Source organism: Megalobrama amblycephala, linkage group LG21, assembly GCF_018812025.1.
Source record: "Megalobrama amblycephala isolate DHTTF-2021 linkage group LG21, ASM1881202v1, whole genome shotgun sequence".
In the NCBI taxonomy this organism is placed as follows: Eukaryota; Metazoa; Chordata; class Actinopteri; order Cypriniformes; family Xenocyprididae; genus Megalobrama; species Megalobrama amblycephala.
Window position 1 is genome coordinate 18,319,548 of NC_063064.1, and position 15,641 is coordinate 18,335,188.

A 15,641-nucleotide genomic window follows, 5' to 3' on the forward strand; every position below is an offset into this window, starting at 1 on the left:
TGGGGGGAAAAAAATAAAAATAAAATGTCCAAGATGGACAAGTAGTTTTACAGAGCCCCTTAGGGCAGGGACATAGTGGTGGAAAAAGATGAGATGGGAGGAAAAATAATAAGTCAACCCTTTTGTACTCTCTTGCCAATGTTTTGCGCTCCCCAAACAATCACTCAGAAAATGCATTCCCCTCAGAAACTTTGCGTTCGCTCACAAAACCTTTGCGTTCCCTCTCAAAAACCTTTGGGAGAACTCAAAAGCATAGCCAAATCATTTTTCTTCCCATCTCATTTTTTTTCTTCACCATGTCCCTTTAGGAAGTTCGTATAGTTTGAATAAAATAAAATAAAATAAAATAAAATAAAATAAAATAAAATAAAATAAAATAAAATAAAATAATAAAATAAAATAAAATAAAATAAAATAAAATAAAATAAAATAAAATAAAATAAAATAAAATAAAATAAAATAAAATAAAATAAAATAAAATAAAATAAAATAAAATAAAATAAAATAAAAAATGTATTAATTTTTTTAAATTTATTTATTATTCAGAGGCCAAAGTGCAACATGCAGCAAAACGTTTTAGGGACCAAAGCGTTGCATTATTGGCCTCTGTATACTAAACTGATGTGAGCTTTTTTTGCCTATATCTTGATGTGTGTGGATGTTCATTTTTCATTCTTCGATCTTTGAGCTGTTTTTTACGGAAGAGGATTAGGGCCAAGCAATAATAATAAAATAAAACCATCTCGAAATTATATTTGTTAAATTTAGAGAAAACACTCGATAAATTTCGAGAAAAAGTCTAAATAAAATGTTGAGAATAAACTCATTAAATTACGAGAAAAAAGTCGCTAAATTATGAGAACAAATTCGTAATTTAACGAATTTGTTCTCGTAATTTAACTACTTTTTTTCTCATAATTTAACAATTTTTTTCTCGTAATTTAACAAGTTTATTCTCAACATTTTATCTTGACTTTTTTCTCGAAATTTAACGAGTTTTTTCTCGAAATTTAACAACTTTAATCTCAAGATGGTTTTATTTTTTTATTATTGCTTGGCCCTAATCCTCTTCCATAGTTTTTGGATCTACGTACCTAAAGACCTTTTTTTTTCATTCATTTTTACCTGGACAAATGTTTGGCACAATGCTCTTTCTTTTTCTTATTTATATAACCATATCAGTTTATCAGGAAGATGATAAGATAAGATAAGATAAGATAAGATAAGATAAGATAAGATAAGATAAGATAAGATAAGATGGACTGGCCATCTGTCGAATATAGACAAGTAGTTATGAGAATGGCTGGGGAAAAAAAGCTCAAACTTAACCCTAACATTTTTGTTGCCTTCAACTAACAGTGTATCTGAGTTTTTCATTGTGTAGAACTACCACAATGAATGGATGTGGACTCTGCTAAATATTTAATATGTTCACTTCAAACAACACACATTTACTCCATTTCTTCTGACAAGAGAGCAAGAAGACAGCTTACCAGGAGGAGTACAGTCCTTTGATGGCTTGCTCTTTGTCGCTCCAGCGAGAAGGGTTTTCGTATTTGCATGCTCGACCGCCACATGCCATGGAGCACTGCATATGTCCTGGGATGACATGCCTCAAAGTCTCGCCCACCTTGGTGTACTTTGCAGTCGGTACTCTGACATTCACTGAAGAGACAGATAAAGAAAAATTAGGATTCAGAATTTAGTCATCAGACTATGTAGCTTTAACTGAAATGTATGTAGCTTTAGCTTGAATTGAAAAATTACATCCACAGCCTGTGATGTCAATCTGCGCCTCAGACATGCTAAGTGCCACAATAACCCTCTGTGAAGAGGAAGTCAGAACTTCCACAGCTGAGCTACGCCTCTTCCTTAGGACCTTCAGCAAGATCTCTGAAGCAGAGTGCCGACGCATCTTTCAAAAACCCATGAAGATCTTGTCAACCAGGGAAGAGCAAGTCCGTCTCTGCATGTCTCTTGTCTAATGCACCGACGACACTACATTTAGCACAGCCTGAACAAACTAAGCGTTGACCCCAGAGCAGTGAATCATCGCTAAACAATCACCTAGCTGCACAAAAGGTGCATAAGAGACCAATACAATCCAACCTGTTTAGTTGCACTTGAAGGGGATCTCCATGGTGACCAAGTCCGAAGTCAGTGGGAGGCTGTGCAGAAGCTTGTGTGTTTTGTCTCAGGTGGATGAGAAACAGGATGATGTGTTTTATGGAAATGATAAAGACAGCTCTGGTTGTGTAACCGTGCATGCATTTCAACAAAATGGGGCTGAAATTACACCTTTTCAACTAATGCATTCCATCTGCTGCAGTGAATACAAAGACTTTATGTAACTCAGAGCACAAAAACTGAATACTACATAAAAGAAAAGTAGTTTCATCATACGTCAGTCTCCTCTGCATTTGAAAAGGCTTATGAAATAATGGAAATGAGTCTGAAGTTCTTGTTAGCATGGCCATTAGAGTGGCCTTTCTCACCTAAACCACTTGAATTCAGAAAGATTAAAAGGAGATGCATTATCTCTGTATTTAAAGGAGTCCATCAAGATTGAATGAGTCATGAAAAATAAGACTTTATGATGTCTGCACCAGTCTATATATGTTAATGTAGCCATTTTGTTACCCGTTACTACCCTTCATGGCAAAAAAATATTTTTGTACTCTGCCGTTCAAAGGTTAATGTATTTAAAAAAAGTCTCTTTTTTACTCACAAAGGCTGTATTTATTTGATAAAAAATGCAGTAAAAACTGTATTATTGTGATATATTATTACAAGTTAAAATAACTGTTTCTATTATAATATATTTTAAAATGTAATTTATTTTTGTGATGCAAAGCTGAATTTTCAGCATCATTACTCCAGTCTTCAGTGTCACATGATCCTTCAGAAATTATTCAAATTAATATACTGATTTGATGCTCAAGAATCTTTATCAATAAATCATTAACATTATCTTGTCAAAAACATTTGTGCCACTTAATATTTTTGTGGAAACCGACACATTTTTTCAGGATTCTTTATTGAACGAAGTAAAAAAAAAAAAACAGCATTTATTTGAAATAGAAATCTTTTGTAACACTATAAATGTCTTTACTATCACTTTTGAATCATTTAATGTGACCTTGCTAAATAAAAGTATTAATTTCTTAAAAATACATATATTCTTGAACAGTATATCCAAAACAATTAATCCACAAAAATTACAATTTCAATGGTGTATTATAATATAATACAGTATAAACAAGCTCTAGTGCTCTTATTTTTGATGTCTTAAAATAAAATAGAATAAATTTAAATTAAAATCCCATTTATTGTACATGCTGTATTATAACTAAAATGTTATTGTACTTAATTACAATGCAAATATTTTTTTTTGAGTAAATCAGTAATAATACATTCTTGAATAACATGTAAAAATGATATTATAATATACATCAAACTTTTCTTTCTGTAACAAATATATACATTTTATATACATTTTTGTTTGTTCAGTTCTTGCATATCAGAATCACATCTTATTTGTTTTCAATTAAAAACTGCACATTAATCGTTTAAAATATCTCCCAGTCACAGGTACAGAAAATAGCAGTAATACCTGGCTCCATGTCAGTGTTGAACTCTCTGCTGTTAGCTGAACTGCCGGTGGTGTAGGGCAGGTCACTCAACAAACTGACGCCTGCTGCCATGGCAGACACTGAAAGGTGGGAGCAAACATGGTGTCAAAGCCTCAGACACAAAACAATGGCAGAGTAAAGACACAACATAAATGAGGAAGTTGTAAGGCTGGTTGCCTGGGAGTTTTCCCTCCTGGGAGGAAATTTTACAAAGTGTGATGCTGTGTCACACGCTGGATCTAGTGTCACTGCAAGTGGCATATATAATGAACGAGGAGTTTACAACCTCTTCTATAAGAACAGAGTGTAAAATAAATAAATTTATACATTTAAAGAAGACCTTGACTCTTGAGAAAACAAATAAGCCCTTGTGATATTGTTGTTTTTACATTAAGACTAATCAAATCATTAAGATTTTCACAGGAATCAACCTTGTAAATTATTGGGAGGTCTACAGATTTCCAATCATTGTGAGGGATTTTTCACCTATACTATACTAGCATGAAGCTATGGAAACTTCATTGTGTCAGTTTAACCCTACAGTGACCACTGCATATCATGTGTCTGACGGCTGACTACTCACATTACCATTGTGACTGTAATAGCCATTACTTTAATCACAGGTAAGAGTTGCAATGACTAACTATCCTGCTCAAAAACAAGCTATTACTACTGGATTTTCATATTACCACATTTTAATATTTTGCATGCTAAATTATTTTGGTTTGACAAAGGCAAAATTGTAAAAAAAAAAAAAAAAATATTGTAAAAAAAAAAAAAAAAAAAAGGGTTACAGGGTAAAAAGGGGTTAACTCTTCTTAGTGCTTTCAAACTACATTTCTGACTTTTTTTCAGTTAAAATTTGGTTTCAATGCATAAAAATATACCATATTACCTCTCCTCTACTTTAGCTTTTCAAAAAACATTAGTTATTTGTAATTTTCTGTTATTTAAAGTCAAATATCATGTGGTGCAACCGTCCGTCCTGTCTTTGAATTTACTCTAAATTTATTCACATTCATTTTCTGCACTATTTGGCATGATTTCCAAGTGTTTTGTAATCCTGTACAAAATTGCAAAGCATTTGTATTTATATTTCCATCATAATACACAAACAAACTTTGTCCGATGATATCCATTTTATGAAACATCATGTAGTGCGACCATCAAAAAACGACCACTTTGGGCCTTTCGTGTTAAAATTCATTCAAAGACAGGAAGTTGCATCATATACCAATTTGTGAAGGACCCATGGAAGCAGCGAACAGTCTTGAATTTGAAAAAAAATTACCTTTTTAACAGGTATGTAGTTTCCACATTTGCATATCATGTGGTATGACCTCAAAAAAACAATGAATATTGAGTTATTTCTGCAAATATATACTTTTGTTACAAATCTCATAGTGACCTTCTGTGGGAAGCTATCTTGTTTTGTTTAGGTGGCCAATTCTGTGCCTGTAAATTTTGACTGAATTTGAAAATATCATATAGTGCGACAAAATATCATGTGGTGCGACCACTGCAGTGTGTTTTCCATGATAGATATATGTCCTAGATTGGCAGTTTTTGTGCTTTTATATTCAATTGATGATTTATACATAAAGTACTTTATTTTAGTATCATTTGGAATAGATTTGTATGCAATTTGGGTCATTTTATAAAAAATATTTCAGACAGTTTATGTTTGTAGTATACAATATGAGAAAAATGTAAAACAAAATTGTTTAGAGCATGTAATTTCAGTTTGGTAATTTTATTTATAACTATATCAATCTATTTTACCAGATGCCATTGCCAAGAAAAAAAACGCTGGCCATAAAACCGCTGGCATGTTAATTCTGACCCTGCAGCAAGAATGGAGTTACACCTTCCTAGGAGAAGAGTGAAATGTTATTCATTTAAAATATCTGATTTCTATGTGACTAAAAAGAATAGTAATCTGAAATTTATTCCTGTGATCAAAGCTGAATTTTCAGCGTCATTACTCCAGTCTTCAGAAATCATTCTAATATGCTGATATGCTGCTCAAAAAACATTTCTGACTATTATCAATGTTGTGGAAACTGTGATATATTTTATTTGCCAGGACTCTTTGATGAATAGAAAGTTCAAAACAACAGCATTTATTTGAAAGAAAATCTTTTGTAAAATTATAAATATCTTTACTGTCACTTTTGATCAGTTTAAGCCTAATATGTTCTTGATGAATTAAAGAATTAATTGATTTCAACTTCAATGAAAGTCAACTTAAATGAAATGTTATGTTTTTTTAATATATATTTTTATATATAAAATTTGTGTTCATGAAAATTCTGTGAAAGTTTAATAAAATCTGGTTTAAATCTATTTTTTGTATAAAATTGATTGTTTATTAATCTCTTTAAATAGATTTTTAATGAAATGTAAGGTCTTCATGTCATTTGGAGCGACCACTCATCATGTGGTGCGACCAATAATAAGAATAACTGTATTAAAATAAAAATAAAATAGCTAATTTCTGTGACTGAAATATGAATCAGATAAAATCTAAAGACTAAAATCACTTAATTTAAAATTTTAATATGAATTTATGTGTACACGACATTCTTAATGTTTGAACAACTGCAATAAATATTATTTTTTGAATTTTAAAATTGACCTGTCGAAAATCCTTATACGTCATTGACCCATACCCATATATGAGACCTTCAAACGATCTTGTCTTCAATGATCTTTGTCTTAACAAACATTTCTCTCAGGTTTATTCATCTTTAAGAATAATCGAAAGTGGAGAACAATAGTGCAGCCTTAAGTAATGAAGTACTGCCTATTTGCGTTGGGTTTGTGTAACGATCTTTGGCACATTCAGGATGATGTTAGCAGTCATTGGATACAGCATGATTAATTCACAGCGTAAAATGAGAAGACACAGGACAGTGGAGTGGCATTGCATTGACTCATTTGCATTGTAACGTACGCTTCTCCTTACACACCGATCCGACAGAGACAAAGTGAAACCCCACTTGATCCGTCCAAAAACTCAACCTGACACTAGTCAATCAGTGTGTGCTATTCATCTGATTAGGAATGGATTTTTCCTAATCCGATCAACACATCGATAGAAAAGACAGAGACTTATCCCATGTGCTTGTCTTGAGTATTATATTTTAATATAGATTTGGAGATCATCTTGGTTCTTAAATTCATTCCTATTTTAGTCCCGCAATTCCAGTGTTTATAGCTACTCATTATAATGTATTTTAATAATTAATATGCTTGCAAACAATTTTCCAGCTGTAACCCTTACAAAAGCTGTTGGAGTCTGAGCTTGGGTGAATCCTTGAACGCTGCCCACTGAATTAAATCAAAGGGCGGCGATCACTTTCATCTAAACTTTGAACTGATTTTTCAAAGCATTTTCAAAACAGAGTTACGAAAAGGAGTGCACACATACTTTATATCAGATTAGTGTTATTGCTAAAATTGCACAATGAGTTTATGTATTTAAATGCATTCATTATTAACCAGACTGGTTTCTGTTAACTTAATATAGCTACTATTTTGATGACTGCATTGATAAAATTAGAATCGTTTATGTAATAAACCATAAAATAATCATTTAGAGTTAAAGACTGTAGTTTATACAGCATGTCCTTTTATTGTGACGAGTTTTAGGAATGTTACTTTGGAAATGTAATGGGTTAGATTACAAGTTACCCTATTTAAAATGAAATAAGTAGTGTAACTTCAGTTACTTTAATAAAGTAATGTAACGGATTACTTTTGATTACTTTGCTAAATTTCAAACTAATGTTTTCAACTGTAAATCATTTTCCAACATTTGAACCAGACAAGGTTACATAGTACTCAACACTGATTACTTGAAACTATCAGACTTTCAAAATCCTTCATCACTTGAATTAAGATTATACTGATTTAATTTTAAAGCACAGCCACCACAAAATCAGACTTAGTACCTCTTTTTACTTGATCAATCTGAGGTAAGATTTCTGGATGAAATTATTTTTAAATTTACAGCAATGGAGCGCATTTTTATCACTCGCCATGGTGGCAACTCTCAGACAGGTTGTAGCCTAAAAATTTCAGCGGCAATGTTGATTGATGTAATTGGCAGATGTGAAGCTCTGCAAAGTCAATCAAGAGAGCCAATTAAAAGCATCAGGATGACATTGCTTTACTAAACGGCCTTTAAATGGCAGGAGGCATCATGCACATCAAAAACAGGCAAAGCCCCATTTGTAATCGTTAACATTTTCTTAAGTAACTGTAATTTAATTACACATTTTTTCTCACTAACTCTAACGTATGATAGTTAGTTACATTTATTTTGTAACTAAATTATGTAGCGCCGTTACATGTAACTAGTTACTCCCCAACAGTGATTGTGACATTAAATTGTATCAGCTTTAGTCACCACATCATAGCCTACTTTCAGCATACTGTTTTAAAAAAAACAAAAAAACACTTAAATAGTCTAAGTGGATGTGTTTAGTTAAGGTTACATTGCCTTTCAGATATGACCACAGAGCTTGAGTATAAGTCTCAGCCAATCATAGCAATAACTGAACCATTTAGAGAAATCTTGATGTTGTTGCTGGCTCAGTGTCTGACCCTTCACATGCCCTCTTTTTTTTTTAGAAACCAACAAGTGCATGTCACTAAATTTACTTCAGCTACTGCAACTATCTATGCAGAGATCTATCATGGGAAACATTTGTTGAGGAGTCAAGTTTATTTACATCAATGTAAGACATCCAAACTAAACTGCACCATGAATTCCGGCCCAAGTTCAAGAGGGAGAAACTTGTTTTTGTTATGTAATCTTTGTACTGCATCCCTGATTGCTTAATCAGCAAAGTACACTTTAAACACAACATCCAAAAATAAATACATATAATAAATTATTATTATTAATTATATGTTGTGCAAAGTGTATAAGAATGCAATGTTGCTTTGGTACATAACTAAATAAAAGAACTAAATACATACATAGCCAACATACAAATAAAAACTACAACACTAAATTAACACCAATAAGCTTGGACAGACACTACAGTAAAAGCAAAACACATGAGAGTACATGAAAACAATATAAGACCAAATCTGTCTCTCTTCTGCACACTGGACAATAAAGTCATCATCTACATTGTTATTAAAAGAAAACTTAAAATCTATAACAGCATGCTTTCAAAGAAAAACTGAACATAAGATAATAACGCAAATTTCCAGATTCTCATCTGTGTGAACTTTCTGCTTTCGTGCCAGAAATTAAAGTCTAACATTAATTATTGGCAGTAACATGCATTACAGCTCACAAAAAGGACAATGCAGCTTGTTTTCTCCTTTGCTCTGTAGATCTAGCGTTGCTGTATGAGGATTATTATACAGTTATATACTCTGTATCAGTGAAAAACGAGACAAAATCGCACAATAACAGAGTATAGATCACTAAATGAACTAACAGACTGTATGGTTAATCTCTTGCGGTGCATCTCTCAGCTAGCTAACCTTTAATGCTATTGCGCTAAAAGCAAAGGCTAACATTAGGGCTCGTGTGACCTATTGGTACATACCTCGTCCCTGGAACCGGATTTTGTTAGCTCAGACCATTGTTTCCACTGGGGTCATTGTGAAATGCAAACGCATGAATCAACTATACACAGTGTCGAGTGCATTTGTATCAGTTTCGCTGCTCAAAGGGATGTTACATTGTAACAGGTTGGAGGAAACGGATAAGGCTTGTCATTGGTCGATCCGTGGTCATGTGATCAAATGAGGGTTATAAAGCAGGGATGAAGGGCGGTGAGCGCATGTGAGGAAATGGGACAAACACTCGAAGAACAGCACATTTGGACCCTGGCTGATTTTCATGTGAAGTGTTATTGACTCTTCTTAAGGGTGTACTTGATCTACTTGAACTAATGGACTGAAGTACTTATAAAAAGGTATCACTGCCATTTATGAAATCAAAAACAAGGAAGTCACGCAAGCAAACATTAGGCTATAAAACTCCCATTTTATTTTAACAAAGACGTCTATAATTTCTCATTTAATATCTTTATTATAAATTAAAAGAACAAATTGTGTACAAATTTTAACTGGGAAAAAAACACGAGAATGTTTTAGTATTTGTTAATATTTGCTTTAATGTCACCCGAGCTATACGTGAACTCCACATTTGGAAGATTACAGTTACATTTATTTTGTAATTAAATTACGTAACGCCGTTACATGTAACTAGTTAAGTTATGACCATGACCTTGTTATCCCACATGATTTGAGATTGATCCAAAGATCATCTTGTGCCTCAATGCAAGCAAGAACGTCTGACCGCCTGTAAAAGGAGTTCACATGCACGATTCCACAAATTTGTTTATAGAATGGTGGCCATGTTTAAAACATTTATAAAATTCTACAATGTTATGGGCTTTTTCAAGTTTAAATTACACTTGGAATACCAGATTTTCAGTGTAGACATTTGAACTCCATGTATGCATATAATATAATATAATACAAGGCATGTCTGATCAATTTAGATGCATGTTTATGATGCTCTAAAGTGGCCATGGGCGTCTTGTAAGAAGCTTGTTGGCGCACGTGGTTAAGCACATAATAGATTAACACAATAAGCCTTTTGCTGAAGTGGTCCAACTTCCCACAATACTACATATGGCTACTAACCCCACTCGATGCAATCTGGCATTCATATGATGTCGCCTAGTGGTTGAAATACAGAAGTGCTCCGACCAGAAGTGCTCGTTCATGCTTTAGACTTAATATGTGGAATATTATTTTAAGTGAGAGGGGGTTGAACGAGTGTGATTCTTTCTTTCTTTCTTTCGAAATATGCAATATTTAAGAAATAATAATAATTATACACTAAAAGTAGCCTAACTAATACTAACAGGATAAATTACTGTATATATATCCAATTATATTAGTGTCATATAGTCACACGATTTATAAAAGTAATATAATTACGTATGGACGAAGAAAAACAGAGTATATGATGATGAAGAAAAAAGAAAATAAAGAAGACATGCATGCTTCTAGCTTTGGCATGTCGATTGATGTTAAAATCGACGCTCCATACGATTTTATAAAACAGTGTGAAGAAGGAAGAAACATCCTTTCTGTTTAAATACTGTAAACATGAGGAACAATTTAGTGGTTTATTCTGCCTGATGGAGTGACAGCGCTTCACCACTGACCAGTGTCACATTTTACAATTTAATATGATGAAATATGAAACAATATGAAGCAGAATGCTATGAATACAGAAAATAAACAAAAGCAATTTCCTTGTGTCTGACGCGTAATAATAATAATACTGTATATTGTCTATTATATTGTATACATATTCTATAGAGTACAAACAGTATTTAGAAACACTTTATTTTACTGTCATTGTTACAAGTGTTACATAGTAATAACAGTAAATTATGCATACATGCAACTAACCCTAAACCAAAGCAAACCCTAATCTTACCCCTATAGTTACTTAATATTCCTCAGAATTTAAATGTATAATTACACTGTAACAAAGACACTTTAAAATAAAGTGTAACCCAGTATTTTTATTGTTACACTGGGATCACCAAGTTAAATGGATTTAGAGTGTTTTCAGAAGAAAATTTGCAACTTGTCCTCTACATTAAAATTAATTTAAATGAATTCAAAAGACGATGGTGAAAAACATATGTATGATTCGTGGCATTGTTTTATTCATCAAAATGATAACACAAGGGCAAAAGCAACGTTTTCTGTTTTTTCTATTTGCTACAACATCACAAGCAAAAGGAAAAACTGTGTGCCAAGTATGTAATTTAAAAGGCGAGTTAGTGTTTATTTGAACAACATGTTTTATAAGATTTTGGAGCCCAAACCTTTACAATATTTTTCTGTTCCTCCAATTCTCGCGGACCCAGTTTCTTAAGGTTGAATTTAAAATAAATCGGTTGGTTATATCTATTAATAACCATCGGAATTCAAAGATCTGATATTTAAAAAGGCGATGTTGTGTCATTTTTATGATGAGCTCAAATATCCTTATTTCGAGAGAACCTATTCCGTTTTATTTTTCGCAAGACTTTCGTTTATTTTGTTACAACAAGGTTAAGTTTAACATCATTTAATTTTATAACCGATTTGTTTATTACGCTAAGACACCAACGTTGGTGAAAGATATGTGACTAATCTGATATATGGGTCGAGAATAAAGATGTTCGAGATTATAAAAAGCAGAAATCTTGTAAAAATAAATAAATAAATAAATAATAAAAACATGTATACCTATACGTAAAAGAACTATAAGACTCGGGAATGGAAATAAATTATAGAAGAATTCATTTTTGTATGAATTTCTTTTTCATGTATTTTGGATAAAGTAATAGACCCTGCCAAATGAAACTTATTCAAATGACATTTAAAAAGTAGTCACACGACAAGTTCAATGTTTTGACTATGTGTTTTCCCTTTATTTACAGTGAGTGCCCAAGCATGCTGAGGAGGAGGAGGTGTGGCGTTGTGCTAGACCTCCTTAAACTCAGATGTCTATGTTCGTGATTCAGAGCTCGGTTGGTGCGCTAAGAACAGAAACAGGCTGCCCTCACTGGGCGGATCAGACTTCTCACTCCAGCTGCGTGGACGGGACCACACATTTCGGAACTCCCCGAAAGAAAAGAAATCAATTTCGCTCGTATTTTGAGCGTTCAAAGAGCGCGAATCAGTCAAAGTCTTCTCCGCGTATTTCAAAAGCGCACCACAAACGCGAGGATGTTTTTTTTTTTTTTTTAGATGATCGGCGCATCTAAAAATCTGAATGGACGTTTATGCATCGGTGCTTCACAAGGACATCTGAATCCTCAATGTGACCTCAAGGTTTCTACAGGCTACCAGGAGGTTCGGAGAACATCTGCTACATTTAAACTATAATAATGCAACATCCTTTGGAGATTGGGGCGCACTACTACCCCCCGGATGTCCATCCAGACCAAAGGTCTCACAGGTACAGGAGTTTCATGATTGAAGAGATTCTTACAGACCATCCGGATCACAAGGTACCAAGTCCCACTGGAGACCTTCTAAAGTTTGGAGTACATGCCCTTTTGTCCGCCAGACCATACCACAACCACTTAGGTAAGAACCGTGACCTTTCAGTCAGACAATATTTTAAGATCCGGCATGGGCAATCCTTTAATCTTAACCTTCTCTTAATACAGGGCATTCAAATTGCAGAACCTCTCTATTTGCCTACTCAGAGAGAAAAGACTCCACATTGTCTCTGCAGACCAATACGAAGCAAATCAGATATCTCAGACCGAAATATATGCAACGCAGTGGACCGAGCAGTTCAGGCCCAGTGCATGCAATGCGCGCTTTCTTTTTTGTTGATCTGGGAAAAACTCTTACAAACCACTGCAAAAATAAATAAATAAATAAATAAAATCACTAAAATAGAAAGTTTTTATTTATTTATTTGCCACCTTAAATAGTGAAGTAAAATAAAAGTGGTGTCAAAGTTACAACATGCATTGATAAATTCACTGCACTTTGAATTTAATTACACATGAAAAATTGTGTTGAAAACCGCGAAAATTGAGTAGAAACGACAAGTTTACTGAGACAAATTAAATGGTTGGAAAAAAGATGTTTTTGTAATGAAAACATTTTTCAGTTATGCAACATGCAGCTAATTTCGAGGTTGACGTTGAAATATTCATTAGACTGTCCATTTTTAAAAGATTCCATCCCTTATGGCTGGAAAGATTTAAGCACAAATTAACTCATTTAAATAAATATTTGTCTGTTTTGAAGCCTTTGAAACTGTTAATCAAGATTTCTACATAAATATCCTTATGAATTCAAAAGCGTACAGTTGAATTAACAGCTAAATCGATCAGGGAAAAATATAGCCTATATATAATGTCATTTATATTAGACTATATTATTTTATAGACATTGGCTATAGGCTATAAATCTGTACACAATATCCACTTTCACCTGTATGTATCCATCCAAACTTTTTATATCTATATATATATATATATATATATATATGACATGAAAATGCCAGGAAGTTTTAGTTCAGACAAAATGATCATGGCCAACACATTTGTTTTATATCCAGTCCTTAAAGCAGACCAGACCAGTATCCTGAAGTTTCCAGTATCTCCTCTGTCCTGCTCACTCGGTGCGCCGCTGGGCTCTGCGCTTCTGTCCGGAGCTGCGGGACTGCAGGTGGGCTCTTCATCCCACCATCTCCCGCTGGACCTCCATCTTCGGGGTAAACTCGATCCTGGAGGTGATGCCGTGAGCAAGACTAAGAAAGGAAGGAGAAGTAGGACTGTGTTTACCGAACTACAGCTGATGGGCTTGGAAAAACGATTTGAGAAACAAAAATATCTCTCAACTCCTGACAGGTAAACACGCTTTAAATGCCAATTATTTTACATATTTTTTTCCCACAACTGTATTAATTTTGTTGTGTACATGCAAAGCACATTTGGTCTGAGAAGTGGCTTAGTCGACATCGTTCTCTTTTACAGAATAGACCTGGCAGAGTCTTTAGGCCTGAGTCAGCTTCAAGTCAAAACATGGTATCAAAACAGAAGAATGAAATGGAAAAAAATCGTAAGTTCTAATAATAACTCTACAAATTATGTCATACCTGTGGAAATTTAAGCTGATGTGTATCGTTGTTGCTTTGAAGGTGTTGCAAGGAGGAGGACTAGAATCTCCAACCAAACCCAAGGGCCGTCCAAAAAAGAACTCCATCCCCAGCAGTGAGCAGCTGTCCGAGCAGGAGAGGACGCGAGAAGCGGACCGCTTATCCGACGGCGGAGCTTCTTCACTTTCTGATGCAAACCAAGAGGAATAAACGAGAACATCCCGATCCGTGAGAATACGTTTGTCTCCAGGAAGCAGTCGGGCCTATAATCGGGCTCTTTGGATCATTGCGCACCGATGCCTTTATGATGGCACTTACAGAGACCTAACCACTTGGCCTGATTTTATACTATGTTTTGTCTGTTTGTTTGATTACGCCAACTTTTGCGGGCCTCGTAAAGTCATAGTGAACTTTTTCCAGGGACCGGAACGGTGGTTAGTAATGAATGGCCTTTCTCTCAGCATTGAAGGCTGTCATGGACTTTTTTTTTATCAGCATATATTGTGCTTTTTATGCTTTTCATTGGTATTTCAAAAATATTCAAAAAAATTAAAATGACAATTTTCCGAAGACAGTTTGACGTTGTGGCAATGTGACGTTCTTTCTTAAACATGGAACCACGAAAGACACAAATGGCAGCATGAAAGTCAATAATAACAACAACAACAATAATAATAATAAATGTAAAAATCCTCGTTGCTGTTTTTCGTTTCATGTTGTGTCAAATTCTTCCTTCATATCTCTGAGGCACATCGAATGCGGGCTGTGTAATTTTATGCGGAATTGTTTACGGCCTAACTGAGCGCCATCACACCGCGCATTAAACTTCTTTTGGCGTGTTTACGCAGTAAAAGTAAATATGTGGTAACACAATATTTTCGAAGTGAGGTTATTTATTTTCACAGAAAGATCCTTTTAATCAAAGACACTGGCTGTGGTGCCAAGAAGAAGTGTCTGAAGTAAGCGATTTGCAGTGTGATGAATGTGTAGGCCTGTTCATTTTGCACCACAGTATTTGCAAAATGCTAAAATGATCTTATTCTGCTGATAACTTTGGATTTTGTCTATTCCCCTCGATTCTCTTAAAGTAACACATTTTTAACGCCCAGGACCTTGATCTTGAAATAACCAGTAACACTTTTTAAATTAATTTTACTAATAAAATCAAAACCTAATGTTAACTAGCAGCAGAACCAAAGACATGAAATGATTGATAATTTGGGGAACTGTAGTCGGGTCTAACAAAACTCTCAGATTAAAGTCTTGAAGATTCAATTAAATATTTTATTATAAATAAATTTTTATTTAAAAAACAAAACAATTCATTTTTGTACCCAAAG

General features: G+C 33.9%; 2 protein-coding genes across 8 annotated transcripts in view; one reads left to right on the forward strand and one right to left on the reverse strand.

Annotated features, from left to right (window-relative positions):
* The window catches only part of barx1 (BARX homeobox 1), an 81,674-nt gene extending 66,803 nt beyond the window's left edge, over positions 1–14,871 (forward strand). Inside the window, exons 1-5 of one of the 2 annotated variants that reach the window (XM_048172449.1) lie at positions 9,441–9,577; positions 12,119–12,770; positions 13,762–14,053; positions 14,180–14,264; positions 14,344–14,871. In XM_048172449.1, the coding sequence (XP_048028406.1) occupies positions 12,569–12,770; positions 13,762–14,053; positions 14,180–14,264; positions 14,344–14,511 (747 nt within the window). In that variant the 5' untranslated portion in view covers positions 9,441–9,577; positions 12,119–12,568 and the 3' untranslated portion in view covers positions 14,512–14,871. Of the gene's footprint in view, positions 1–9,440; positions 9,578–12,118; positions 12,771–13,761; positions 14,054–14,179; positions 14,265–14,343 lie in introns of those variants that run through there. The other variant, XM_048172450.1, reaches the window with a different exon arrangement.
* ptpdc1a (protein tyrosine phosphatase domain containing 1a) overlaps positions 1–15,641 on the reverse strand; it is a 73,102-nt gene that overhangs the window by 7,840 nt on the left and 49,621 nt on the right. For 4 of the 6 annotated variants that reach the window (XM_048172446.1, XM_048172445.1, XM_048172444.1 and 1 more), the window contains 2 exons: positions 3,614–3,712; positions 1,494–1,665 (listed from right to left, as the gene is read on the reverse strand). In XM_048172446.1, the coding sequence (XP_048028403.1) occupies positions 1,494–1,665; positions 3,614–3,704 (263 nt within the window). In that variant the 5' untranslated portion in view covers positions 3,705–3,712. Of the gene's footprint in view, positions 1–1,493; positions 1,666–1,767; positions 2,784–3,613; positions 3,713–9,205; positions 9,359–15,641 lie in introns of those variants that run through there. The other 2 variants (XM_048172442.1, XM_048172440.1) reach the window with 2 other exon arrangements.